The sequence below is a fragment of the Aulonocara stuartgranti genome (assembly GCF_965226115.1).
Source record: "Aulonocara stuartgranti genome assembly, chromosome: 17".
NCBI lineage: Eukaryota > Metazoa > Chordata > Actinopteri > Cichliformes > Cichlidae > Aulonocara > Aulonocara stuartgranti.
The window spans coordinates 38,860,586-38,887,710 of record NC_138953.1 but is presented as its reverse complement, the minus strand read 5'-3'; the positions used below and the strand labels follow the sequence as shown (position 1 = coordinate 38,887,710).

General features: G+C 42.4%; 1 protein-coding gene across 6 annotated transcripts in view; it reads left to right on the top strand.

Annotated features, from left to right (window-relative positions):
• pde4ba (phosphodiesterase 4B, cAMP-specific a) overlaps positions 1-27,125 on the top strand; it is a 222,618-nt gene that overhangs the window by 63,477 nt on the left and 132,016 nt on the right. For 4 of the 6 annotated variants that reach the window (XM_082511427.1, XM_082511424.1, XM_082511426.1 and 1 more), the window contains 2 exons: positions 9,572-9,810; positions 12,834-12,887. In XM_082511427.1, the coding sequence (XP_082367553.1) occupies positions 9,572-9,810; positions 12,834-12,887 (293 nt within the window). Of the gene's footprint in view, positions 1-9,571; positions 9,811-12,833; positions 12,888-21,925; positions 22,152-27,125 lie in introns of those variants that run through there. The other 2 variants (XM_082511425.1, XM_082511429.1) reach the window with 2 other exon arrangements.

Sequence of the window (27,125 nt, the reverse complement as noted above, 5' to 3'; positions counted from 1 at the left end):
ACAAACTTTGTCCTAAAACCTCTCATGTTTAGCTGGGGGGTTTTTTGTAAAAAAGATAACAATGTTAGCCTTTTCTGCAGCTATAGGGCATATATGGTTTCACTTTATCAAACAAGAAGACAGCCGCATGAAACTACGATGGTGTTTGCTAGTTCACCTTACATGCATTAATTTAATAACGTGGTTAGCCTACTCAACATAATTTACACACGAACAACATTAAGCTACTCACGCAGAGAAGAACGGCTGCTGCTGCATCATCATCCGTCATCATTTCTGCTACACTGGCAGGGCTAGGGGCCAGGACTCTCCTCTTCGGGTTTTTGGGGGATGTTGCTAACTCAGGGTCTGATAACAGGCACCACACCCGCAGTAGATGTGCTCGGGCTGAGGTCTCGCAGCAAGCTATCAAATACGGCGCATTTCTCGGCTTTTAAAAAGACGCTATGCGTCGCCAGGTGTTTCATCAGATTTGAGGAGTTACCTCCTTTGACAGTATCACAGTATCACCTTAAAGCACTTGTTGCAGGCTGCTGAATTTACATCTTTTGTTGTGAAGTACAGCCAGACTTTGACCGCTTCGCCTTGGGCATTTTTAATCTGTAGCTCTGCTCTAAAAGAACGTACGTACCTGGGCCCGCCTACTATGCTTGGAAAGGTAAAATGATTGGCTAGAATCCAAAGTTAATGACATCTCAGGAAAAAAAAAAAAAGCACCTAAATAAAGCACCGAAATGTGCGCTGCTTTTCGGTCTGGTTACTACCGTTTATGTCAGAACCGGTGCCATAATTGCACCGGATACCAGTAATCATCCCTACTGGTAGCTGCTCACACCGCTGTTTGAATAAATTACAGCCATTGCCAGACGGCTAACATCGCCAGACCAGGCTCAACCAAGATATTTCCCAGTGATCAGTGGTGGGAAATATTTCATCTGTCCATTTTTGTAAAAATGTTAAAAGTACTAAAAGCTTGGCAAGGTCTTTACACCACTTTAATGGATTTACCCGATTTACTACATTTTGGTGTGCAAAAGAACAGATTTTGTTTTAAAGGCAAATGAATCAAATGGTCGTATCCATAACACTGATGAACTTTCTATGTTGAATATATCAAGTAATGGAAAACCTAGACAGAGCTTTGAGTCTGATGACTCATCAGACCAGTTGAATTGGTTCAGACTTTCATTTCGCACGTAGCTCCGTCACTCTCTCCTCTCGCTCGATCAAATGTCCTTTTACCTTGTGACCGTGGGAGAAGAAAGAAAAAGAAAACTTTCTATAAAATAAGGGGAAATGAGTCACTGTGTTATTACAATCATGCTGTGCTTCTGACTAACATGCTCGTCCTGTTAGAGTAATGTAAAGGTGCCTTCTACAATGGCCACAGATGAACCGCATAGAAACATTGTTTTTATGTCCTGAGCAACTCACAAAGTACCGTAATGTAGCATTCAATAAAACTGCATAGAAACTGTTATCAGTTCAGAAATGTTGCAAAGTTTACACAGAGTTTGAGCAGGAAGCCAGTCCAGTATTGCTGTTAAAGATGTTATCTGACCTGGGATCAGATTACTGCCTATTCTGGTCCATACGGTGTGTGTCCTTTACTTTGCTCTGGTAATTGTTTTGAGTTACATGTGTTTTTTTTCCTCTGTATCCTTTATGGATCTTACATCACCATCCTTCCTTTTTCCCGTCTTTATCTTATTTTGTTTTCAGTGCAGTTCTTATCACTATTATGCTTCACATTACCTCTGTGTATCTGCCATCCGCCACCACCATTTATTCTCGGAGCTGTCAAAGAAAAGCATTATCTGTTCCTCCTTGCTGACTCCTCTGGAGCTCTTCCCACTGTAAAGCAGTACTTACTCTATTTATTTAAAACATATTTACATATGGCACAGCACCAGAGACCATTTGCCTAAGAGCAGTTGCCATGCTCATTAGTCTTTCAGCTGCATTTTCTAAAAGCATGGTTTCCCTTTATCTTCAAGAGAAAGGGTCAGAATTCATTATCTGACTGAACATTAAATTATTTTAAAAAATGCTGAAGAAGAAATAAATCATCAGAAAGCCCATCTATGTTCTGAGGCAATTAATGCTAATGTTGGTGTCATTTTAGATGATGAACCATTTCATGAAGTTTATGAAGCAATTATTTATTTTTTAGAGAAAAAATGAACATCATTGCCCTTGCATATTTTGTGTAGTGACATCAGAAATATATGGAAATAATAATCGCATAACTAGACAAAGCAAAGCCACAATAGCTGCAGCCTGCTATTTTTTTTTTTAAATTAAATAATTGTGGGAAATTATTACGCAGAGGAAAATTGGTTTCAGAGGTGCAATCCACATATGTGTGACACCAGTGTTAATATACACAGTGGTGAGCAGCATGGTTGTACAGAGAAGGTTAGTGAAACGGAATTTATGCAAACAGATTTTCATAAAGTCACGATTACAGACGAGTATAATCCAACGAAACCGCTAAAATACAAACTTGGGTATTTTTCATATCTATACTCACCGGCCCCTTTGTTAGGTGTACCATGAGTATTGACTAGGGCTGGGTTTCAATTATCGATTTTCCGATTAAAATTGATTTTGGCTTAAATACCACGATATCAATTCATTAAATCCTGAATCGATTTTTAAATATAAATGTATTTTGCCAGAAATGCCAGAACCTCAGGTTAAAGCTTTCATTTCAACAACCACCAAACAGCTAAAACAGCAAATGAGAGACTGGTTCCATGCAAAGCGTGGATCTGAGGCATCAGAATCTTTGAGTTGTCGGCTTTCTCACCCGACGGCACGTCCACCGGGCCTGAAAGCCGACAGCTCACAGATTCTGATGCTGCAGGTTTCGTCACTCTATAACCAAAATTTACTGAACTAGCAGCAAAAGATCCAAACTACGCTTCACATTTGATAAATATTGTCATTAATTCCCTCCTACCTTTGCTGTTTTGCTTCCAACTCGATAAAATCACACTTCCTGCACTGCTCTCACTCTATTTTTTTTTTTTCAAAACTTACCTCTGACAGCAAAGCCTCATTTCTGCTGTTTAATACCGAAGAAATGTAAACTTTTTAAAATTAGACCAAATTGCAAAACGCTTAGCTGTATATATGGAGCGACTGCCTCTCTCTCGCTCTCCTGCTGCTACTTCAATCGTGAAACTGATCAATGATCAGCTGATCGGCTTTTCTGTTGGGAGTCCGTCTCTCTTGTTTGTTTTTGGCCCACTTCGCTCCAGAAAGAGGAAACCAGCGGCTGAACAACAGCAGCACGTTTAAGCTTGATAAGCTGTTGTTAGAATTTATTTAATATTACTTTCTACACCAGGATCTTTTTCTACAGCTGACGGCTGGTAACTGTGCAGGGGCGGATCTAGCAAAGTTTAGCCAGGGGGGCCGATAGGGCATGAACAGGGAAAAGGGGGCACAAAGACATACTTTCCTTTCTTATTCTCATTTAAAATGTCTAGCTTTTAATAAATAATTATCTGAATCTTACACCCAAAGTTTTAATCTGATGTAAAATGTATAGAAGTCCATTACTGTATATAGTAACTGTTAAGTCTGATATACCCTAGTAAGCTATAGTACTTTTTCCTTTGGGAAGATACCATCTGTGCAGTCTGCAGTTCTGTTGAAGAAAGATGTTGAATCTATTTAATTCTTCTTCTTGAAAATAATTGATTTTTGTGCATTTTGTTTCACACTGCATCATATTAAAGTTGATTACGCCGATTAAGCATCATGAGGTGGAGGGTGGGGGGTGGTTCCCTATATATATATATATATATATATATATATATATATATATATATATATATATATATATATATATATATATATATATAATATAAAAACACCCAGCACGCCCCTGCGGGCGGTTTATCCTTCAAGCTCGGGTCCTCTACCAGAGGCCTGGGAGCTTGAGGGTCCTGCGCAGTATCTTAGCTGTTCCCAGGACTGCGCTCTTCTGGACAGAGATCTCCGATGTTGTTCCCGGGATCTGCTGGAGCCACTCGCCTAGCTTGGGAGTCACCGCACCTAGTGCTCCGATTACCACGGGGACCACCGTTACCTTCACCCTCCACATCCTCTCGAGCTCTTCTCTGAGCCCTTGGTATTTCTCCAGCTTCTCGTGTTCCTTCTTCCTGATATTGCTGTCATTCGGAACCGCTACATCGATCACTACGGCCGTCTTCTTCTGTTTGTCTACCACCACTATGTCCGGTTGGTTAGCCACCACCATTTTGTCCGTCTGTATCTGGAAGTCCCACAGGATCTTAGCTCGGTCATTCTCCACCACCCTTGGGGGCATCTCCCATTTTGACCTCGGGACTTCCAGGTTATACTCGGCACAGATGTTCCTGTACACTATGCCGGCCACTTGGTTATGGCGTTCCATGTATGCCTTGCCTGCTAGCATCTTGCACCCTGCTGTTATGTGCTGGATTGTCTCTGGGGCATCTTTACACAGCCTGCACCTGGGGTCTTGCCTGGTGTGATAGACCCCAGCCTCTATGGATCTTGTGCTCAGAGCTTGTTCTTGTGCTGCCATGATTAGTGCCTCTGTGCTGTCTTTCAGTCCAGCTTTGTCCAGCCACTGGTAGGATTTCTGGATATCAGCCACCTCCTCTATCTGCCGGTGGTACATACCGTGCAGGGGCCTGTCCTTCCATGATGGTTCCTCGTCTCCCTCCTCTTTCTTGGGTTTCTGCTGCCTGAGGTATTCACTGAGCACTCGGTCAGTTGGGGCCATCTTCCCAATGTATTCTTGGATGTTCGTTGTCTCATCCTGGACTGTGGTGCTGACACTCACCAGTCCCCGGCCCCCTTCCTTCCGCTTAGCGTACAGCCTCAGGGTGCTGGACTTGGGGTGAAACCCTCCATGCATGGTAAGGAGCTTTCTTGTCTTTATGTCAGTGGCTTCTATCTCCTCCTTTGGCCAGCCTATTACCCCAGCAGGGTACCTGATCACGGGCAGGGCGTACGTGTTGATGGCCCGGATCTTGTTCTTACCATTCAGCTGACTCCTCAGGACTTGCCTGACCCTCTGCAGGTACTTGGTGGTTGCAGCTTTTCTAGCGGCCTCTTCATGGTTCCCATTCGCCTGCGGGATCCCCAAGTACTTGTAACTGTCCTCTATGTCTGCAATGTTGCCTTCTGGTAGTTCAATCCCCTCAGTTCTGACTACCTTCCCTCTCTTTGTTACCATCCGACTACACTTCTCCAGTCCGAACGACATTCCAATGTCATTGCTGTATAGCCTGGTAGTGTGGATCAGTGAATCGATGTCTCGTTCACTCTTGGCATACAGCTTGATGTCATCCATGTACAGGAGGTGGCTGACAACTGCTCCGTTCCGTAGTCGGTATCCGTAGCCAGTCTTGTTAATGATCTCACTGAGGGGGTTCAGGCCTATGCAGAACAGCAGTGGGGACAGAGCATCTCCTTGGTAGATCCCGCACTTGATGGTAACTTGTGCTATGGGCTTGGAGTTGGCCTCTAGTGTTGTACGCCACATCCCCATTGAGTTCCTGATGAAGGCTCTTAGGGTCCCATTGATCTTGTACAATTCTAGGCATTCCAGTATCCAGCTGTGGGGCATTGAGTCATAGGCCTTCTTGTAATCAATCCAGGCAGTGCACAGGTTGGTCAGTCTGGTCTTGCAGTCTCGGCTGATTGTTCTGTCTACCAGTAGCTGGTGTTTTGCGCCTCTGGTATTCTTGCCAATTCCTTTCTGTGTCCCGCTCATGTATTGACCCATGTGCCTGTTCATCTTAGCCGATATGATGCCTGACAGGAGCTTCCATGTAGTACTGAGGCAGGTTATTGGTCGGTAGTTGGAGGGGACCGGTCCCTTCTTGGGGTCCTTGGGGATCAGGACCGTCCGGCCTTCAGTTAGCCATTCCGGGTGTCTCTCGTTAACTAGCAGCTGGTTCATTTGTGCTGCCAGACGCTCGTGGAGTGCAGTTAGCTTCTTCAGCCAGTAGGCGTGAACCATGTCGGGCCCTGGTGCTGTCCAACTCTTCATACTGGAGACCCTTTCTTGGATATCTGCCACTGTGATGGTTACTGGACCCTGTTCAGGGAGGTCGCTGTGGTCTGCCCTCAGATCCTCTAGCCACTGAGCATTGCCGTTATGGGTTGCATCCTTCTCCCATATGCTCTTCCAGTATTGCTCCGTCTCCAGCCTTGGTGGTGCTGTTCTCTTATTGTTCCCTTGCCACTGAGAGTACACCTTTGCTGGTTCTGTGGAGAACAGCTGGTTTATTCTCCTGCCTTCTATCTCTCTGGTGTACCTCCTCAAGCGGCTGGCCAAGGCTGTGAGTCTTTGCTTGGCAGTTTCCAAGGCCTCAGGTATGGACAGCTTGCTGTATTTCTTAGGCACCTTTTTTTTTTTTTTTTTTTTTTTTTTTTTTTGCTGGGAGCTTGCAACCTTATTAATTAGGTTGCTTACTCTTTAAAAAAGCAGAATAAGGAGGATGGTGCAGGTTTAACTTTATTAGATTGATCAGTTTTGCTGAACTATGAAATATTTTGGGTGCAGTGTATTTTTTGCATACAGGTATAACAGAATAGCTTTAGTGTTGTTGTTTATTTAAACTTGAATTTGAACTTATACAAAATGCAGCAATATATTAAAAAAACAGTTTTAATTAAAAAAACACACTGTATCGGATTCATATCGGTATCAGCCGATATCCAAATTTATGATATCAGTATCGGACATAAAAAAGTGGTATCGTGCCATCTCTAGTATTGACTGCTCGTTAGCACAAAATGACAACAAGACCATCTCCTCGATACACAGATGGTCTTTGGTCTCAGCTGCAGGTTTCCCCACGTGATGAAATGTTTCTCCCACTGAAAACACTACGTCTAGTTTCCTCAACTGGATGATTGGGCATGCATCAAGACATTTAAATCATAACGTCATTAAATCAAAAAAGAAGGTCTAAGCTATTACTAGTAAGGTGTACCTAATAAATTATAATGAACACACCATTATTTATAGAAGAATGTAAAGACCTAAAGGGTAACAAAAAACACAAGCAATGAAAACCTTGCTAATGTAAGTGTTTCTGCGTAGATTGTAGGGAAAATAAATGTTGAATAAAAACAATGGTGTAAGTGGAGGACATGAAGGAAACCATGAAACTGGGGCAGTGTCCTGCAGACAGTCCTGCCCTTAGACCAAATGAACTGCTGCAGCATGATGTGAAGATGGATGTTCAATGAAGACACCAGAAACATGAAGATCCGTTTTATCTTGATAAATTGTCCCAAATTACTTCTCCTGGTGTAATAACAAGCCAGACTCTGTGAGTTCACTCATCCAGTGTGTTCAATTAAGACTTGCAGAGTAAAACTGTTTGGGGTGTTTCCAGCTTAGTTGTGTTTGTCTCTAAATGTGACTTAGATGAAGACCAGTCTGCATTCGGGAGTAATTAGTGCACCAAGCGACAGCTCTTAGAGCAGGATAAGAATTAAATATAACGAGCTGAACCCAGCTGGGTAAAGTTTACAGACACAAATGAAAAATGAACAACTGCTAATAGCAAAACAAAGAGATGATTTTTACACAATGGAGAAACAGAAGCTAAATCAAGCTTTCAGTATCCTTGTTTGCCATTAGCACTGATTGAACAATCAGGATTTGTTGGGCTCCTGGAAGCCACAAGGGGAAAACAAGTCATTGCCCACGCTGCTAAAAGTAAATGTGCAGTGAAGTGAGGTTGTAGCGCTGCTAGCGATGCGTTGTTAGCTTGGTAATGCATAGAAGCCACGCGTAGGCAGAGGGAGGCAGCTAGCCAAGAAGAGAGGTGGTAAACAGGTCGGTAAATACTGACATGACTTGTCACACTTTATATTTCCGCTTTTTAAAATGTCTCACATTAGCCGAGCCATGAGAGATCAAGACAGCCCATAATTTGGCTGTGGTACGGGATAATTGAGCGTCACCGTGGCATGTGTGGGATCTTCTGTGTGTTCCAGGTGCAGGTGGTTTCCATACATGCCGCTGCTTCTTATCGCATGATGTGTTGATGCTAGGTGGTGTTTTAGGCACAGCTGTTTTAGCTGCTACCTTCAGCTACCTGAGTGGGAGACACAAAATAAAACATTCAGGAAACAAGAGAGGAAGTATCTAACTTAACTGAATGATTGTTAACATCAAGAATAAACTAAATTTCTTGAGAGGTGTGTGAGATATTTGACAGGTATGTCAGAGGATATCAAAAGCGTAAACATAAGCTGTTGAGACGACAAAGACGGAGGAGAATAGCAGGCAGTTAAATATGACTACATAGTATTTCAGAATCACAGTATTACACCAGCAGCAGCCTGAACAGCTGACACAAGATCGGATGGATCCTTGTTTCGTGTTTTGACCACACCATGAAAGAGTCACAGCAGGAACTGAGAGACCAGGAAATGTTTTTCCGGTCTTCTGTCGTTCAGTTTTGGTGAGCCTGCGGCCTCAGCTTCCTGAACGATGTGGTCTTCTGTTCTGGTATCCTTCAAGGTTCCACATGTCTTCTTTGCACCTTAGTTGTAACAGCTGAGCTGCTGTTGCTTTCCACTGAGCTCGAAGCAGTCATCAGCTGATGCCACTCGCTGAGTATTTTCTTTTTCCAAATCGTCCTGTAAATCTTAGAGATGATCGTGTGGAAAAATCCAGGTAGATCACGAGTTTATGAACGACGTCAGCCCGTCTGACACCAACAGCCTCGCTGCATTCAGTCATTTAAGTTCTCTTTCTTCCTCATTCTGATGCTCACTTTGAACTTGAGCAGCTCGACCATATCTACATAGCCGAATGTACTGAGTTGCTGCCAGGTGATTGGCTGATTAGATTTGCGTTAACGAGCAGTTGAACAAGTGTACCTAATGAAGAAGCCTGTGAGTTTGCATAGTTGATGTGCATGCTAGAAAATCTAAGCACATGCTCAGTTTTTCTCTCTCGTTTGCTCATTAACACTCGTCAGGCTCTATCATGGCTTTCAGAGCTACTATTAGGCAGTGCAGCTGAGACATAAACATGGTTTACATGCCGTGCAATCAGTTCACTACAGATGGCATACGCTACAGTAATAAGACAAATTATGTCTGTAAATAAAGTGGATGAGCTGAAGCTTCAGAGGAAGAATGAGTGAAACTGTAAATGTTCACAGAATAAACAGCTGCGTTGATCTTGTTTTAAATGAACGTGAGTATTAGAAATATGGAAACTGACACGTTTGTCACTCTTTTTAAACAGTCGAGTTTTTTTGTTTGTGATACTTATTTCTTTCTTAGAATGCAGACGCTGTATCAGGTCACCGATCCACTGTATGGTAATAGATTTGAGTTTTAGTCAAAAACAAGGCTATGGCGCCACTTAGTGGGCAAACATGTGATGAACTGGCGAGAACAGGTTTGTGAGTTGGTGATAAAGTTTAATTTCTTTTTGCTCTGTTTATCTTTTTAGTAGAGAAAATGTTTTATCTTGCTTTAATTTTTTTAATCTGTATTTTTAATTGTTGTTCTTTCTTTCTCTTCTCAGGACAGCAAAGAGCCTCCGGACTGCTGCCTCAGTGAGTCTTTCACTTCCCCTTCCTGCACTCTGGGAGTCGACCTGCGCCGAGGACGACGGCGTTTCTCGGGCAACCTGCAGCTACCCCCGCTGTCGTGGCGTCAGGGGGAGAGGTCACGGACGCCTGACGGAGAGATCATGACGAGGCCGACATCCCTGCCGTTTGGAGCTCCTCCCAGGATAGACATCACACCGGTGGATCCTGAATGGTGAGTGGGCTGAAACAAAGGTGGTGTACAGTTAATGTTAATCTCACAGGAAGAATACTATGAGAACATTTTGTCTTATATGTTAGTGGAGTAGCTCTTGCAACATATGCTATGGGTGACTTTGGGTTTTGTGCATTAGGGAAGGGTTAATGAACATGTTTCTGGGGCATCTGGCATGAACACGCGAGCTCTTGTTGCTCTTCAGGTTACATTGGTCTAAGTGTGACAGAACTCCACATTTACACAGTGAGTGAGTCTGTAATGCCTCCACACTGACTCGTGTCACAGAAAGGCAGTGATCTAGTTCCATAATAAAGACTAAACTATAACATATTAAAATCCAACAACTGTTTGGTTTCCTTCAACACAGATAAGACAGTAATTCATGCTTACAGTTTGTCATATTGAGAAAAGGATCAACAGCTCGATTCATTATTTCAATCATCGAGTAGCAGATGGTTCGTGCTGTCCTTAATCACGTAATTCTGGGTTTGACTCCACCTTCTTTGTGGAGTTGGCGTGCTCTGTCAGTGTGGGACTGCAGCATTCCTCCCACGGTGCTACAGTCATGCATGCAATATGGCTGTAAATCAGGTGCGAGTGTGAGCACGAAGGGCTGTGTGTCTCTCCGTGAGCATCCTCTGCGATAGACTGGCGACCTGTCCGTGGTGCACGCCACCTCACACCTAATGAGAGCTGAGATGGTCTCCAGCCCCCTGTGAATGAAAGTAGTGGTTAAGAAAATAGATAGGCGGATTAAAACTATCATTTATTTATGTCTGATACAAAGTAATTACAATCAGTTGTTACTTATTGTTACACTGTTATACATTTAGTACTTTAACATCACTTTAAGCTACATTTAGTTGCTCTTACAGGTAAAAATGTGCTTTACAGTGTGGAATCAGTACTTCTGTGTAAGTAATAGGATTACTTCTACATAACCTCTACATACATATCTGCCTTCTAGTTGATGATTCAGTTCCTTTGATTAAAATGAGCTGATAATAAATACATGCATGGCACTGAAGTTCGAGGTTAATGACATATTTTATATTTTATAATACACATATTTTTAAAGCTAGTCAAGCTCTGCTTAAGTGTTATATAAATGTGGGTTGAATAACTAATCTTTGCAGACAAGCATCAGCAAAATGAATCCTCAGCTGTAGAGAGTAGAAACCTCTCTGCATCAGTGTGTGATTTTTCATGTCCCATTAACGCTGATGAAGATGATGCTGCCTCTTTACATTATTCATGCACTCGGCCCACAGAGAAAGTGCATTCTGGTGCACACCGGGCACTCGTTCACAGCAGGAGGCACAATGTGCAGTTTCAGATGACACGTACACAAACGGCGTGTGGCTGGGTTTTGGTTGGAAGCCTGTTGTGTTAAATTCAGATACACTTTTGTTAAGCTGGCCAATCAGCCCTTACTGGCTCGTTACTTGAGTACTCTCAGTGAGTTTGATGTTAGGAGAGATAAATCCAGTTAAGGCACACTTGAGTATGAGTTGCCTAGTGCTTACTTCTCTTCAGATAAATGGATGTTGAAAGGCGGCTGCTAATTAGCAATGATTGGCACTGAATTTAAGTGTATGTGTTTATGTGTGGTGTATGGATGCGTATGTGTGCTGCTCCATAGTGAGTCGACACAGTTGTAGGTGACGGAGGGCTCGATGTGGCTACAATGATTTGTTTCTCTCAGAGAGCACATGTGCCTGTGTTTACAACAACAGATTGTAACTTTCTCCAGTTTTACACGCAGATAAAGTTTCAGCCACGCCTCATGTCTATTCTAATTTTGCTAGACAAGTGGGGAATACAGTAAGTGCAGCAGTTTTTAAAAAAATCTGCAAACACAGATATAAATAAAAAGCATAAAAAAAGGTCCGGGCTCTGGTGAGGCCAATCCACGGCTGATAGTGTTCCCGTATGTGTTTTCCTATTATGGAATACTTTTACTGCATTGGCACTGTTCTTGGGATCATTGATTTTGGGGCAAGCTGCCAGTAATTCCTAAAAATACACTTTAAGATGGGTCTGTTCGGTGCAGACTGGTGCAGGCTTGGGACTTTCACACAGTACTGTAAACAGTTGAAAAATGTAATATTTGTATTATACAAATGAAGTAATGTTTCTGCTATTAAAACTGTCTGTTGGGAACTCTGCAAGTCTAATTTTATTGATATGTTAAATGCTGAAAAAATATAGACAATACAAATGATCAGGAGAGATGTAACAAAGTATCCAAGGCAAACTATTCAGCTGTTAAACCTGTCGAACTCCAGTCCTCGAGGGCCGCTGTAAACTTTTAAATGTGTCCCTGCTGCAACACACCTGAAGAAAGTTAATTGGTCTTTAGCAAGAATTGAGTGCATGCTGAGGTGGCAACCCCCTAACCAGACTCAAGTACATTTAAATGAATGTAAGTTTTTGAAAAAATGTTCATTCATTTATGAATTGCCGCCTCAGCATGCAGTCAAGTTCTACAGAGCCTTGCTAATGACTTAGTTATGCTATTCAGGTGTGTCGCAGCAGGGACACATGGAAACGTTTTAGGACTGGAGTTCGACACCGATGTATTAAACCAACAGTCCAGGCCGCTTTTCTCTGAAACATCAAACAAAGCCCTGCATGTGGATGCTGATGTACAACGTCCTCGTTTGTGGATTAACATGACTGCGTGTTTAAAAGTGTTGTACCTTCTCTTGTAACCAGCAGAGTGCAGTGTGTTGATTCTAGCTGGATGCACACATGCAGATTAAAGAGCAAACATCGTGTAAATGCAGATATTCGGTGCACTGGATGGTTAAATGTTTGTAACCCAGTTTACACCATTTTGGACATTTGTGATCTGATGTTCATCGAAACACCTGATGTTATATTGTTTGGAACGATTGTAATAAATGACTCCAGCAGAGAATTCAAAATATGACGTTTGTTGCTGTTTTTCTTTTGAATTTGACGGCTCTGAACATCCTGTAGATATTTACTGCATTTATTTTTGTTTCTGTTAACAGCGACTTTACTGATGGCAGCACAGTCCACTCCTGCAGCCACAGGCTTTGCAGCAGGTGAGGCGTGTGTCAGCTGTCAGTAACCTTGGTGTCAGAGGCAGACGTGTTTCCCTCGTGTACTCCTCCCTCCCGGCTCTCTTCTCTTCTAAAAGCTATTACGCTATGCTCCCTAAATGTTGCGGTCAGCACAACCTTCCTCAAGTCAGATTACTCTCTCCCCCTGTGAAGCCATGAGCTGGTGGATGTGTGCGCGACTGTGTATTGTATGTGTTTACATGTTTCTATGTATATCTGTCTGCAGTGCAATTTTAAATCCAAGTCAACAACAATTTGCCCCATCCCTCCTCTTGATCCTGTCTCGTTCCACTCGTACTTATTTAAGTGCCTTTCTCGGTGATTACGAGGAGGAGGAGGGAGCAAGAAGTTATTTTGGGATTTTAATTATTTTCCTGCTGATGTGCACAATTATTTTCAAGCTTCGAGTGCCTCGTGCATTGATTGTTGAAATTGTGTGTGTTTGTGCAACTGCGCATAAGAACCTCTGCTTGTGAAGATGGGAGCTACAGTAAATTTGTGTCTTATGCATGAATATGTGTGCAGCATCAGACCTTAAAGAGAGCCTATTACGCTCATTTGCACCTCATTTTCATTCTTGGATCTTAGCAAAGGAGCTTTGTATGATTTATACCTCGAAATAATCCCCATTTGTCTCGTATAGCCCCTCATATTCATCCACTGCCAGCTGCTCTCCCTTTAGGTCACCCTTACTTTAAGCTGATGCCCTTCTGATTGGCTTCACCCCTGAATAATAAGGTTTGATCAGCAGATGGGAGTGATTGAGTGATAATGATTTCTCCTTCCTTTGACTAAAAGAAGTAAGTAGTTAATGCGAGCCTCCACCACTGTAACATTAAACATGTGACAGCGCACGAGGGAAAGCACGTTAGTTCCCCTTCAGTGTAACTGTAGCTGTGATACTTAGTGCATCCCAGCTGAAAAGGTGATGACTGGGGGCAATTTAAGGATGCCAGAGTTGTGACATGTGAAGTTGAGCATAAGAAAGGTGATTAGCTGTTTTGTGTTCATTACATATTGTATGCTGACTAATTTGCATGAAGGTGAGGGGTGTCTGCACCAGAGATGAAATATGATAAAGCACCAAACTAGTGTGCAATTTTCACGATGGGACAAATTCTCCTGAAGCTTTCACAGTGACCACATATGTTTAAAATATGGGTTTTCTGGTCAAATATTTTGCCTTGTGTTGCTTGTGGTCTGATGACTGAGGTAATGATTGGCCAAAAGAAAGTTCACAATGGATCGACAGAGCCTGCAGGTCTGCGTAGTTCTGTTTGAAAAGACCGTGCAATGCATTTCTTTCTTTACCAGTTAGAGTGCAATAAGACGTTTTACCATGCTACACATTTTTTTATGCTTTGAATTTTTACTGTACTTGCATGGCTATAACTTCTATCAGTGATGGATGCTTATACATCTTCTCTTAATAGAATACTTTGATTCTGCATAGTGCATTTAGCTGTTTAAAGTTAAGTCAGTGGTATTTGTGATGTATGATGACAGAGGTTTTCCCAGAATGAGTGAAATTTTCCATGTTGAAAGTCTGTTTAAACTTGATTTGGAGCTATATTTATTTTTTATTTCTATTTTTTCCCCATCGTGTCACAGCGTCGCTGGCCAGATTATGACTTGTCTGCACTCGGTGTACTTTCTTTGTGTGATGTGTTTTGAGCACTGCCCTCTACGCTGGTGTCCCAGACGGCTTTTGTGTGGGTGCTGGTGATCATCACGGCCAGGAGGCAGAAATTGGATCTTGCACTTTTCATTTTAGCAAGCAACAGATGAAGGCAGGCAGATTATGCACTGTGGCTGTAGTTCCAGCAATTCAGTTACCTCCAGGAAGAGCGCGTGGAACATTCAACATGCTTCTGATGATTAATCATCCTTTTTTTGTAGCTGGTTAAATGTTATACATACTTATTTGTAAACATGTACAAGTCGTGCACGCACAGTTTCATCAGGTTTTTTGTTCACTGCCAGAGGGAATAAAAACGCTTGTGTAGTTACCTCAGATACTCTGACAGGTTTTTGTTACATGGCAATCCTCTCATGTCCGAGTCTGGCTGAGAATTAAACCTGAGAATATTCTAGTCTGTTAAGCTGTGAAGTGACAGAGACATGGAGTTTTTCCTTTTTTTAATCTGTCTGCTTATACTCAAACATCCCAGAGAGAAATCTGTCATGGATATTATTTTTCACTCTTATCTAGGAATGTGCAACAATGTCACCTTCAAATAATAATACTGTTTGTTCAGCCTTCTTTCTAGATTATTTTAGGCTCATATTGTTGTTTTCGTCCTTCTTTTTATGTTTATTTCTGACTTCCTTTTTTCATTTCAACCGTCCACTGTTGTAACTTCAAATTACCTTTCATGCTTTTTCACACATGACATTTATCTGCTTTTTTGTGTTTGAATCTCTCGTACCGTAACCCTTTGTGTAGCGCTACAGCTCTGTAAATCTAGGCCACAATGCAGGATTGTTTTCACTAATGTGAGAGAGATGGCATGTGACAGGGGGAATAAAGAAAAGAGGGTTTTATGTAGCCTGAGGAACGACATCAAGAGCTTTCTCAAGACCTAAATACATCCCTTGCAACCTGTACTACAATTATCTGACCCCTACGCTCGTGTAAGACCTCCTTCCCTGGCAGCACACTTCTAATATTGTCTAGCTCAGGGTCTCATTGTGGGAAACCAAGTGAGTAAAGGTGCATGGGACGAGAAGAGGCGTCTTTCTTATACGCTGTGAATTATGCAGAGTGACAGATAGGGGTTTGAGGGGAAAGTATACTTGGAAAAAATTAAGCCAATACTAATTTAGCAAGTTAAAAATATATGAACAGAAACATGTCAGTATCTATCCATCCATTTTCCTGACTGTGCATCAAACCAAGGTCACGCTGGGGCTGGAGCCTGTGCTGGATGTCAGGCGGATACATAACAGCATATTCATGAATGTATTCATTTATTTTCATCCTAGAAAAGCACTGATCCTAATCAGAGCTCGTCTCCATCTGTAAAAACTGTTGCAGCAGCAAATATGCCAGCTATCCTAGCACCGAAGTCGGCACAGTTTGAAAAGAGAAGTAAAGCAAAGCGGAGCCTTAGGGCTGCTTTTGTTTTAATGCATTTTATCACACTCTTAGTAAGATGTGTGAAAAACACTCTTCCCAGGATCCTTTAGGCCAAAGACACATCTATAAATTACTTGATCAGTATTTAAAAAAAGAGAGAGATTAAGTTTTTTCATGATGAAAAACAAGAACTGCTCATAAATGTAAAGATGAAACAAAGAATTTAAATTGTAAATTCTTTATTAATAGCTCTGTCTGTATACCAGCAGATAATCACATTATTTATGTATTTATTAGACACTGATGGCCTTGGAGAATAAAACTTAATGTCTAGTAATCCCCAGATTAGTTTTTCTACTGTCTGGTTCTGTGCAACCAAAAAAACCCGACTACTGCATTTATTGACTTCAAATTGACGCTATAAACAATAACAAGCTAGTTCAATTTAAAATAACCTGGAATCTAGAAAGCCTAGAAATAGCACCTTCATTAAACTGAAAATGTTCAGTTGACACATATGTATGTATGGGAGTTATTTTAATCTAAAATGATAAGCCGAGTTAACTAATAACAACACTGAGAAATTAGCCTAATCAGCTTTATCCTGTACAAACCTCGCTGCAACGGCACTGAAATACTACTGTGAACAGCTTGGATGGAAATCTTAAGCTCTACAACCAAACATGTTGTTCTGTTTTTCAAGGCAGCCAAGTTACTTTTTGACAAATAGTTCAATTTACAGTGTAATGCCATCCATCCATCCTGGAGCCTGTCCCAGCTGTCTTAGGCAGGGTACACCCTGGACAGGTTGGCAGTCTGTCGCAGGGCGGGGTCTTTCTGTGTAGAGTTTGCACGCTCTCCCCGTGCTTGCGTGGGCTCTCTCTGGGTGCTCCAGCTTCCTCCCACAGTCCTGACATGCAGTTAGTGCGGTTATGTTAATTGGTAACACTAAATTGCCCGTAGGTCTAAATGTGTAAAGGTTATTAAATGTAAGATATTCACATATAGTTTTGTGGTAATTAATTATCAAATGACATGGTTAGCTTTATTCTAGCTAAACATTAGCATGTTAGCATATATAAATGCATATAGCTAAAAGGACTGACAAATAACTCAAATTATTGTCAGTTATTGTGAAATTATTTTTAAACAATTAATTTAGTAATTAACCAAGAGCTTTATTTTTAGGGGTGGCACAGGTGCCTAAAACATAATCCTAATGTAAAGGTCAACAAATGGCCTGTCAGAGCTTCACAACTTGCTGCAGGGGCTGTTGTGTCTCAGGTCCTCCTGTGCTGTGATCATAGTGCTTTCATTTAAGCCCTCAAGGATGTGAAATCCAGTTTAACATGGAATCCAATGGCCCAGTTACTCTTCAATTAAATCTCTTTCAATCTTTCTCCTGGCATTGGCTCCCAGTTCTTCTGTTTTGAAATGCGCTAATGTGCAAGAGCCAGCAGTCATTTTTAAGATTTGTGTGCAGGTCTCTTTGATTTTTCTTTATTTTCTTTCCACCATTGGCATGGATCTCTCAGGAGGAACCGGCAGGTGTGAAGAGTAACTGTCAGTCAACAGTTACTCTATATGTGCAAGATAGCTAAGCATAGAAGTTTAAACAGTAATTGATGGGGCATCAGTTCATGAGTCTAACCTTCTGCCTTGTCCGCTAATTTATGGATTAGCATCCTTTGCTATCAAAAGAACCATTAATTTTGAATGAAAAAATCAGTATGAAGCTGCAAAACATATCTGATCTCTATAATTAAACTATAAGTAATGGAAATCTTTTACCATATGGGATTGCTCTGTTATGGTAATTTCTGATTATTAGATACTTAAACTTTGCATTTTCATTCTAATAATAATACCACAATTTTATTGCATTTATATTTATAGAGCTGATTTAAGTTACCCTAAATAATTTTTGTATTAATTACTTAATGCCAACTAAACGTAACAATGTTAAGTTAGCATGTTAGCAGTATATTGTAAACATAGCATGCCTTTTTGAGTCCTACCCGTGTTTGTGCAAATTGATGAAATTAAATGGTAAATGGCCTGCATTTGTATAGCGCTTTACTCGTCCCTAAGGACCCCAAAGCGCTTTACACTACATTCAGTCATTCACCCATTCACGCACACATTCACACACTGGTGATGGCAGCTACATTGTAGCCACAGCTGCCCTGGGGCGCGCTGACAGAGGCGAGGCTATCAAAGTAAATATAGTTTACTTTGATAATAAACAAAATATAGCATTTTAAAGCTAAATCTAATGCTTCAAAAAGTATTTTAAAAAATAGATGAAATTTAATATTTACTAAAAGTCCAGCTGCAGATCGAGCATACCATGAAATCACAGAAGTCTCTAATTTATCTGTGACTTTATTAGCTTTGGATCTGGAATCCATACCTCATTGGGACTCAGGACTAGCTAATTATATACATTTATCCATGCTGGCCACTGCGATTGAGGTTCAGCAAAATTTCAAAGATGAGAAGAAGGTTAAAAACAGTTTTTAAGAACTATGGCAAAACAACTTTACAACATCAGTTGGTTGACTGACTAACTACTTTGGATGTTATTGGTTATTAAGATACATTGTGAGATATACCACTTTTATTCAGTGCCCAGAGGCCTGTACTATGAAGCAGGACTGACCCTGGGTTTCTTGTGCTGTGAAGGTGGTTTTTGGTAACATATGCGGTAGACCTTACCTGCTGGGGAATGTTGTGGAAGGTTATGTTTGAGATTAGAGATCACCAGGGCAGAAATCCCTGCCTACCAACCAATCACTTCTGAAAAATAGTATCTGTGTGCAGACAGTAGTATGTTTTTCAGCAGTTTGTTTCCCTGATGAGCACCAGTACAAAATATTCTTAAACTTTATTCCTTTAGGGTTTTTTTTCATGTTGGCTAAACACAATTATACAACAATTTCATTGTTTTATTAGCATTAATGTATTCATATATGATATTAATATATTATATATGAAAACAGGAAACTGCTGGAGAAAGTTTTCAACTGGTTTAACTGGCAACAGGTGAGCAGAGATTCACCAATCTGCAAAGATGAGGCTAAAAATCAGTTTTGGATGCAAATGTATGCAAAAACTGGTGATAAAAAAAAAAATACTGAACGTTTGATACTTGCACTGAGCAGCATTTAAGTGTAATATGCAAGTGCTAGTGAGTAAAGCACAAGTGAATGAAGGACATTTTCTATCCCTTTCCAATGAGCTACTGCCGGTGATGACACATTTTCTAAATTTAAGTCTAAATCTATTAAAATAAGGTGGCAGCAGCGGCGCGTTCATTACAGTGCAGTTGTAGTGACAGAGCATTATATTCAGCGAGGCAGGAAAAATGAAATGTAAGCACAAAAGTAGCCTTGCTGGTGTTTTATAGCAGCTTTCAATAACCAAAGTGACTTAGCCCTGTAACTCTTGAGCAGCCTCCTTCATCACATGATAAAACTAAAAGCTCTGGTTGCTGGATCTGGAGTCCGACTTTATAACCAGCTGCTTAAAGTCTCGCTTTTCCACCATATAACTGCATCGGTGATTTCCATCCACCCTTTGCTTTTCCAGTTATATGGAGCGAGTGCTCCGGGGACTCTTGGTGGAGTCACTTATTTACATTTGAGTCGCACATCACCAGCTGCTCGTATCACCTCGTTCTTAGCATTTGATGCTGGGTTTTTACCTCATTTGATGATACGGGTTTGTTGTTTTCACCTTTAGCGAGAAGAGTTTTCTTTTATATTTTTCAAAGTACCGTGATTTGTTGGAAGCTGTTGAAGTAGATCCCTTTTTAGGTACTAATTCATCGTCGGAGGCTGACACATAGCTCTCGCAGTCAGACATGCCTGGGACTGTATGCACTGGAAACATGGGATTATTATTGCAGTTTAGTGAAACTAAACACACCGAACATGGAACACGAGGCCACACTGTTAGCGAAGATTTACGTAAATTTGACAAGCTGAATGCATTCTGTACTGTACAGGAGACACAGTACGAGACTGATTGACAGTGGTCTACAGCCTATCAGGACGCAGAACACCATACACTGTAAAAAACAAACCAAAAAAAACAAAGTTGCACACAAAAAATCGTCGAAACAGCAACGCCACGAAAGGTGAACTGTGTTATAGTGAGGGACCACCGTAAGCTCAAAATCCTGGGACACAGACCCAGCCCAGTGATATGTGTGTGTTAGACTGGTCAGATAATTTCTACTACCATGTAAAACAGGAGACTGACGGAGGAAATGAGTCGGGGAATGCCTCGTGTCTGCCTGCTGCGCTCCTATAACGTCTCGCATTACTACAAGTGTTCTTTTCCTTATATTCAAGCATGAGAAGACTATTTTCAAAGGCTTTCTTGGCAAAATGTGGTGTGAAAGCTCCTCATGCGTCTGCGCTTTAGGATCATCAGTGACTCACAACCTCAACAAATCAGTCCAGCGAGCAGATGAGCAAGCACTCACATTTCCAGCACTCCCTGCCATTCTGCTCTCCTCTGATGTTCACTTTAGATTTTTCTCCCTCAGCTTCCCCGCCTCTCCGCTCGCAGGGCATTGCCCCTCTTTTTCTCTCTCTTCACCACAAGGAGTAGTCCTTTGTGTTTGTGGATGTATTTCTGCTATGACTGTGTCTATTCTGTGTCCGTTCTTTCTCTTTACATGCTCATGCTTGGATTGGTTCAGTTCAGGCAGAATTACAGATGGATTACATTAGATGGATTGTACTGAATGCTTTACACCAATATGTTTTCTTGTAATTGCAGTAGTTTAGAGTGTTTACTTGAATCGGCTGCCCTTTGAGCAGTGTGTATGATTCATTTCACTGATGCCCCATTAAGCTGTTTGCTTTTATCTCCCTTCCAAATTTCCTTATTTATTTTTAACTTGGCATGTCCTCACTAGTTGCCTGCCTCGCTAAAGGTCACAACACCATCAGCAACATTACCACAAATACCAGCTAAACAAAAAATAAATAATAAATCTGGCAACCTGTTACCGTGCCTGCCTGCCTGCCGTCACAACAGCCGCCAGCCAATCCTCAGCGTTGGAGGTGTGGCTTGTACTCGCTGCGTGCCTGCTCGGAGCTCCTTGTGTATATTCTGAATGAAACGGCAAGTGAAGCATTTCCCTGCGTGCTGAGCGCTGCTCCGCTCGCTGCTCTGAGTGTGCGAGTGAAGGGAAATCTGACTTGAGCCTCAGCATAGTGGGAGTCACTCTGTGCCACACCGGGAGTGCCTTTGGGTGAGGCGGGGGTTGTTTTGCAAGAAAGGGGTTCGTCAAGCAGTGGTTAATGGAGAGAGAGCAAGACAGGAGGAGGCAGAGAGCACTTTTCAGTCCCTCTGAATCTTTCATGAAGGGAGATCCTCCAACATCAAGCTGCCTGATGGACTGAGAGAAAGAGTTGGTGTTCGCTTAACAGGCACCAACAGTGACAGAGGAACACGGGGAGAAGGAGGGGGCACTGGGGCGTGAGAGTAGGAGAGACCAGGAGAGGGATGGACAAGCCGTAATAAGAAGGGGAATTCTTCTGTATGTGGCCCAGCTGTAGAAGCTCCTCTGAGAGCCTCTGATGAACCGAAGACCAGCAGAAAAACAGAGGGCACGAGCCACAGAAGAGAGGGAGCGGGAGGGCACGACCGCTGGCTGGCTAATCCCTAAAAACTCGTGAAGAACGAGGGAAAAGGGAAAGAATTGAAAGCACAGAGGCAGAGCAACAAAAAGGTATGTGTGAGCTGGCCTTTTCCTGAGTGACCGTTTGTGCATGCTCAGGCTCTCTGCAGCATTTTAACCCAGTGGAAAAGTTCAGTGTGTCTACAAGAGAAGGGCTAACTAAAGCATACATGACGAGCCCGTGGGGCTAAAATTGGGCGGAATTTGGTAGAATTTGACAGAAGAGCACAAGTCTGCCCACAGGGATGTCATCCAACGAGCTGAGCGTCGAGATGGACTCGTGCATTCGGACGTTCAAGGAGCACATGCACCTGGAGCTGGAGCCACCCAAGATGCCAGGTGTCATGGGAGGGAAGAGGGGAGCCACGTCCCCGAAGCTGTCCCCTAGAAGCTCCCCGCGGCTCTTCCGCAAGCTGATGGTCAACAAGAGCATCCGACAGAGGCGACGCTTCACTGTAGCTCATACCTGGTAAGGCCTGTGGGTTGGTGGGCAATAAAAAAGTAGGGGTGGAGGGAAAATGTGCAGACTAAGATTGATTGATGTGACAGAGAGTTAAAGCTAGGGGAAAGACTGAATGTGGATGTGAATAGTAAAGTAAAGAAGATCTAATGGGTTTACTTTGGTGGGAAACCCATGAGGGAGCGTGGCTGAGGGACAGCGTTAGAGCTGGGGTGTAGCCGTCGGGGGAGGAATTCATTTGCCAATAGAGATGCCGTGACGTGGGGAAAAGAGGGGGAAAATGGAAGGTGAGAGAATCCAAGTATAGAGACTGAGCTGACAAAAAACAGCCCGTGGTTTCTAAAAGGGAAACCAATTTTGTGGTAAGCATGGGGTCAGAAATATATCAGGGCTGGGCTGCTGTGGGATGACTCGTTACTGGGTTAGAGGATTACATAATGGACTAAAATCACATTCGGCAGACTCCCCTGTCCTCCATTTTGATGTGGTGTCTCTGCCCCATACCTGGGTGAGATTTGTGTGCGTGCAGATCAGCCCTTGTTTTGGATGGCTGCTGTGATATGCAGGGAGTGTTGGGTGTGTTATGCAACCTGGTGGTTCTTAACCTTTTTTTCTTTTGGCTGACAACCCCAATGAGGAAATGGATGTTCACACAACACGAGCGCAACACAAAATGCCAAATATGTTGGAGCATCCACAGCACGGAGTACGGCTCTGTTTACATTTCGTTGTGTAGTTTACACAGACGGCATTTCTCTTTGTGTCAATCTTATTATAAAGAAGCCCAGATGCAGGAAGTCTGACTTTCCGAGTTCAGTAAGAGCACAGGGTCTACTTCCCATAAACACCTTAATTCTATCCTTTTTTTTCTATTTTGTGCCCCCACCCACACCCTAAATCTACCTTTTCGTTTTGCAGCGGTTAGAGACTACAGGAGAAAGGATGACTTGCTTTGTTATGCAATGTATGGATTAGAGGCAAAGAGCTGATGTGATTTGACTGCAAGAGCTCAAGGTGACTCTTTCTGGTTAAATTAGGTGGTGGAAGACGGGGATGTAATTCTTTATTTTTTTTTCGTGACATTTTTGAAGGTGAAAACCATCACAACCATCTTCAGAGGAGGGTGATTGTCACGTACCTTTAAGCACGTACCGCATGACACCGAAATGGGTTGCACATTCGACGTAACATGATAAAGCAGGCTTGTCACTGCTTGGGCGGGTCTTAAAAACATTCCCTGTGGTGGGACATGCAGGAAGAAAAAGAAAAATGAGTCTCGATATCAATCTGCCCCTCTGTGTTGTGACTACAATCTGAGATGTTTGCATGACAGAAAAAGAAGAAATAATGTGTGTGATGTGCAGCTTTACCTGTGGTCCGTGTAAGAGTGCATACGTGCACGGATGATTTTGAATGCAGATATTACAGCGGTTGTTTGTTTTGCCCCCTCTCGTTGTATATCTCACCATCTCCTCCCTACACAGCAGCAGCAGAAAGGGGACTCGTGCCTGTTTATCTCTCTGCTTGTATAGTATAGAGCACAGGGAGATTAGTGGGGGTTGGGTGGGTACAGGGGCAAAGCACAAGAAGGGAGAAACAAGGAGAATGGCTTCATTTAGACATCATTAAAGACGTCAGTAGTGTCCTTTGACTTGTTCGTTCTCATAAATCCACAGCATATGGGCCGGAGCCAGGGACTCGACAACACCTATAACACTAATTGCAGCCATTAGGCGTAAGTCTAATGCATTTACAGCAGATTCATGATAGGGCGTCCTCGGGCAAGACACAGAGATCTGTCTGCTGTCTAATTATAATTCTCTGAAAGTTACAAATAAAATTTTCTTTTAATCAAATAGGAAGGAAGAGATCAAAAAGCAGAGCAGACACAGTAAGAGAGAGCGTTTTGGGGGAGAAAAAACCCACCAGTCATCTCCAAAAGAGGGAGGTGTGGCAATTAGGATGGAAATGCCAGCTGACAGCCAGGACCAGAATAGGACCAGGTGTTTCAGACTTCATTTCATGCTCATTTTCTTTTAATCCCACACACATTAAATGTTAGGATGCCATTAAAATACACAGCGAGACGATTAATCATCACACGTTCGGCTTTATCTCGTGACGTAAAATGTGCTGCGTGCTGCACCAGAATATCAATGACGTTTTTCCTTGGAGAACAAAAACCTTACCTGGAAATCCTTCAGGGCATTACTGTCTGCTCATACTGGCCTAATTGTCTCCCCACCTGTCCCAGACCTCGGGGAAATACTGGAGAAAAATAAGATGAATCGGTGATCCGTATTGCTCAGGCGCGCCTGCCGTCGTACGAGTAGCAAAGAACTGTCATTATGTAATGATGCCTATATGTATGTGAGCTCTAAATGTACCACTGCAATAATTATCACAGGTGAATATTTACTCAGATATATGCTCAGAATATAAATAACCTTTAAGTTCAAATGGTTTTCTTAGTACTGGAAAAGTAGCTAAGATGCAAATTTAAGGTGCTCTCAGTTGACTCTGTGAATGGGGTTTCTTGTTGTGAGGATCCTCCAGAGAATTGTCACCTGAATCTGCAGCTCCCCCGAGTTTTGCACGGCTGTATAGCCAGTTTCAGCTCATTATTCAGCCGTTTATCGTTTCTTTTTCAGTGTCTCTGCTCTCTGAGCTGTGGAAACGCTCTATAATGCCACTGCAACAACATCACCTGCCCAAACTGGACACAGGTGGAGCAATAGGGGCCAAAAGAGCCACATGTTCCCCCCATGAAATAGAACATGTTTGCCATATCACCTTGAAATAACAGCAAGCAATAAATCAGTAAGACTCTTGGATGAGAGCAGTGGCGGTCCTAGCCTGTTTGGCGCCCTGGGCGAACACTCCCTCTGGCGCCCCCCCTCCTCCGACACACACACACACACACACACACACACACACACACACACACACACACACACGAAGAGAGAGAGAGTATGCATAGTATGCAAACAGCTACCAAGCAGCCATCATAATTCCTCATACAATGAGAACAGGACAAATCAACAACTGACAAAGACTCATTAATATTAAAATCTGTAACATAATGTGTTGTTTGGAGTTTAGTCTGTTACTGTTGCTATTTTTACCATTTATTCTTGGAGCAACTGTAACCTACATAATTTCCTTAGGGATTAATAAAGTATTCTGATTCTGATTGTTTCAGGATGAGCTGCCATTATCCAATGACACATCTGCTTACCTGCATCTTTTGCTCGTTTCTCCTCCTCCTCTTTTCTCTTTTTTCTAAACTGAGCACCTGATGGCTTTGAACTTTTCTTGTCCATCTTGGTTTTTATTTTGCACTCCAGTATGAATACAAGTCCTCCAACCCGAGGATCACCACAACATAACCTAACAGATCTACACCCTGGTTCACAGATTCACTTTGTCTAGGGTTTATTTCTGGGATTTCACACAACCCAGGATTCAAATCATGAATACATAATGGGCTTGGATTTACAACATTATGAATGAAATGTGCTCTATTTGGAAGCAGCCTGGTTGTGTGAGAGACTTTAAATCATCAAACTGAATTATAAATTTTAAATTGTTATTGATCCCTTTATCCCGAGTCCTAAAGTGTATATTTATTTTCTTACTGTTCTTATACTTATTGTTTGTTTACTTGCACTGCTGTAACTGCAGCCTCGTCGTCTCGTCTCTCTATATCCTGGACTGGATGTAGCGGAGATGACAATAAAGTTTACTTTGACTTCAGCAGCGAGCAGGCGCACCGAGGGCTCTCGCGCTCACTTTTCGCGTATAGAATTTCGAAAAAACATCGGTGCAAATTATAAGTCTGTATCATGATGTCTGGTGTTTTCGTGCTTGTTGGTTTGTTTTTATTTAGTTTTATTCTGCCAGATGCTGCTCCAGCCAGCCAGAGAATCCGCCCCTCCCTCTCCTCTCTGTGCCGCAAGCAGCAGGTGCACCTCACAAACGGAGGGCGCCCTTACTCCCAGCAAATGGGCGATAGAAAACCGATCGGTGCCTACGGCATTCCCAATATGCGCTGGCTGATGTCGGAGCAGCATGAGTACGAGGAATTTTTTATTTTTTATTTTTTTTGCCGATGCCCGTGATTCCGCCCCCCCACCACGATGCTGTCCCGGGCAACCGCCCGTGTCGCCCGTATCTAAAACCGCTACTGGATGAGAGCATAGACGTCTTCAAAAAAAGTCCAGTTGCCTTCTTTCAAAGCTAGATTTGATGATTATCCAACATAACCATAGCTGTGACCAAAGAGGTTATGCGTGCGTCATTCCTTCTGTCTGCAAACACAGTAGTTCGAAGATTTTTGAGTAAATTGTGGTAAAACTTTCTAGGAGTGTAGAGTGGGGTCATGTTAGCAATCCACTAAAATTTCACTCAACAGTCAACATAATGATTTCTGGTGGAAAACTGGTAACAAATATAACTGATTCTTACAAGTGTGGTGCACCAGCATATAACAAGTGATAATAATGCTATATATATATATATATATATATATATATATATATATATATATATATATATATATATATATATATATATACACACACACACACTCTGCTGGAGTCACTCGCCTAGCTTGGGAGTCACCGCACCTAGTGCTCCGATTACCACGGGGACCACCGTTACCTTCACCCTCCACATCCTCTCGAGCTCTTCTCTGAGCCCTTGGTATTTCTCCAGCTTCTCGTGTTCCTTCTTCCTGATATTGCTGTCATTGGGAACCGCTACATCGATCACTACGGCCGTCTTCTTCTGTTTGTCTACCACCACTATGTCCGGTTGGTTAGCCACCACCATTTTGTCCGTCTGTATCTGGAAGTCCCACAGGATCTTAGCTCGGTCATTCTCCACCACCCTTGGGGGCATCTCCCACTTTGACCTCGGGACTTCCAGGTTATACTCGGCACAGATGTTCCTGTACACTATGCCGGCCACTTGGTTATGGCG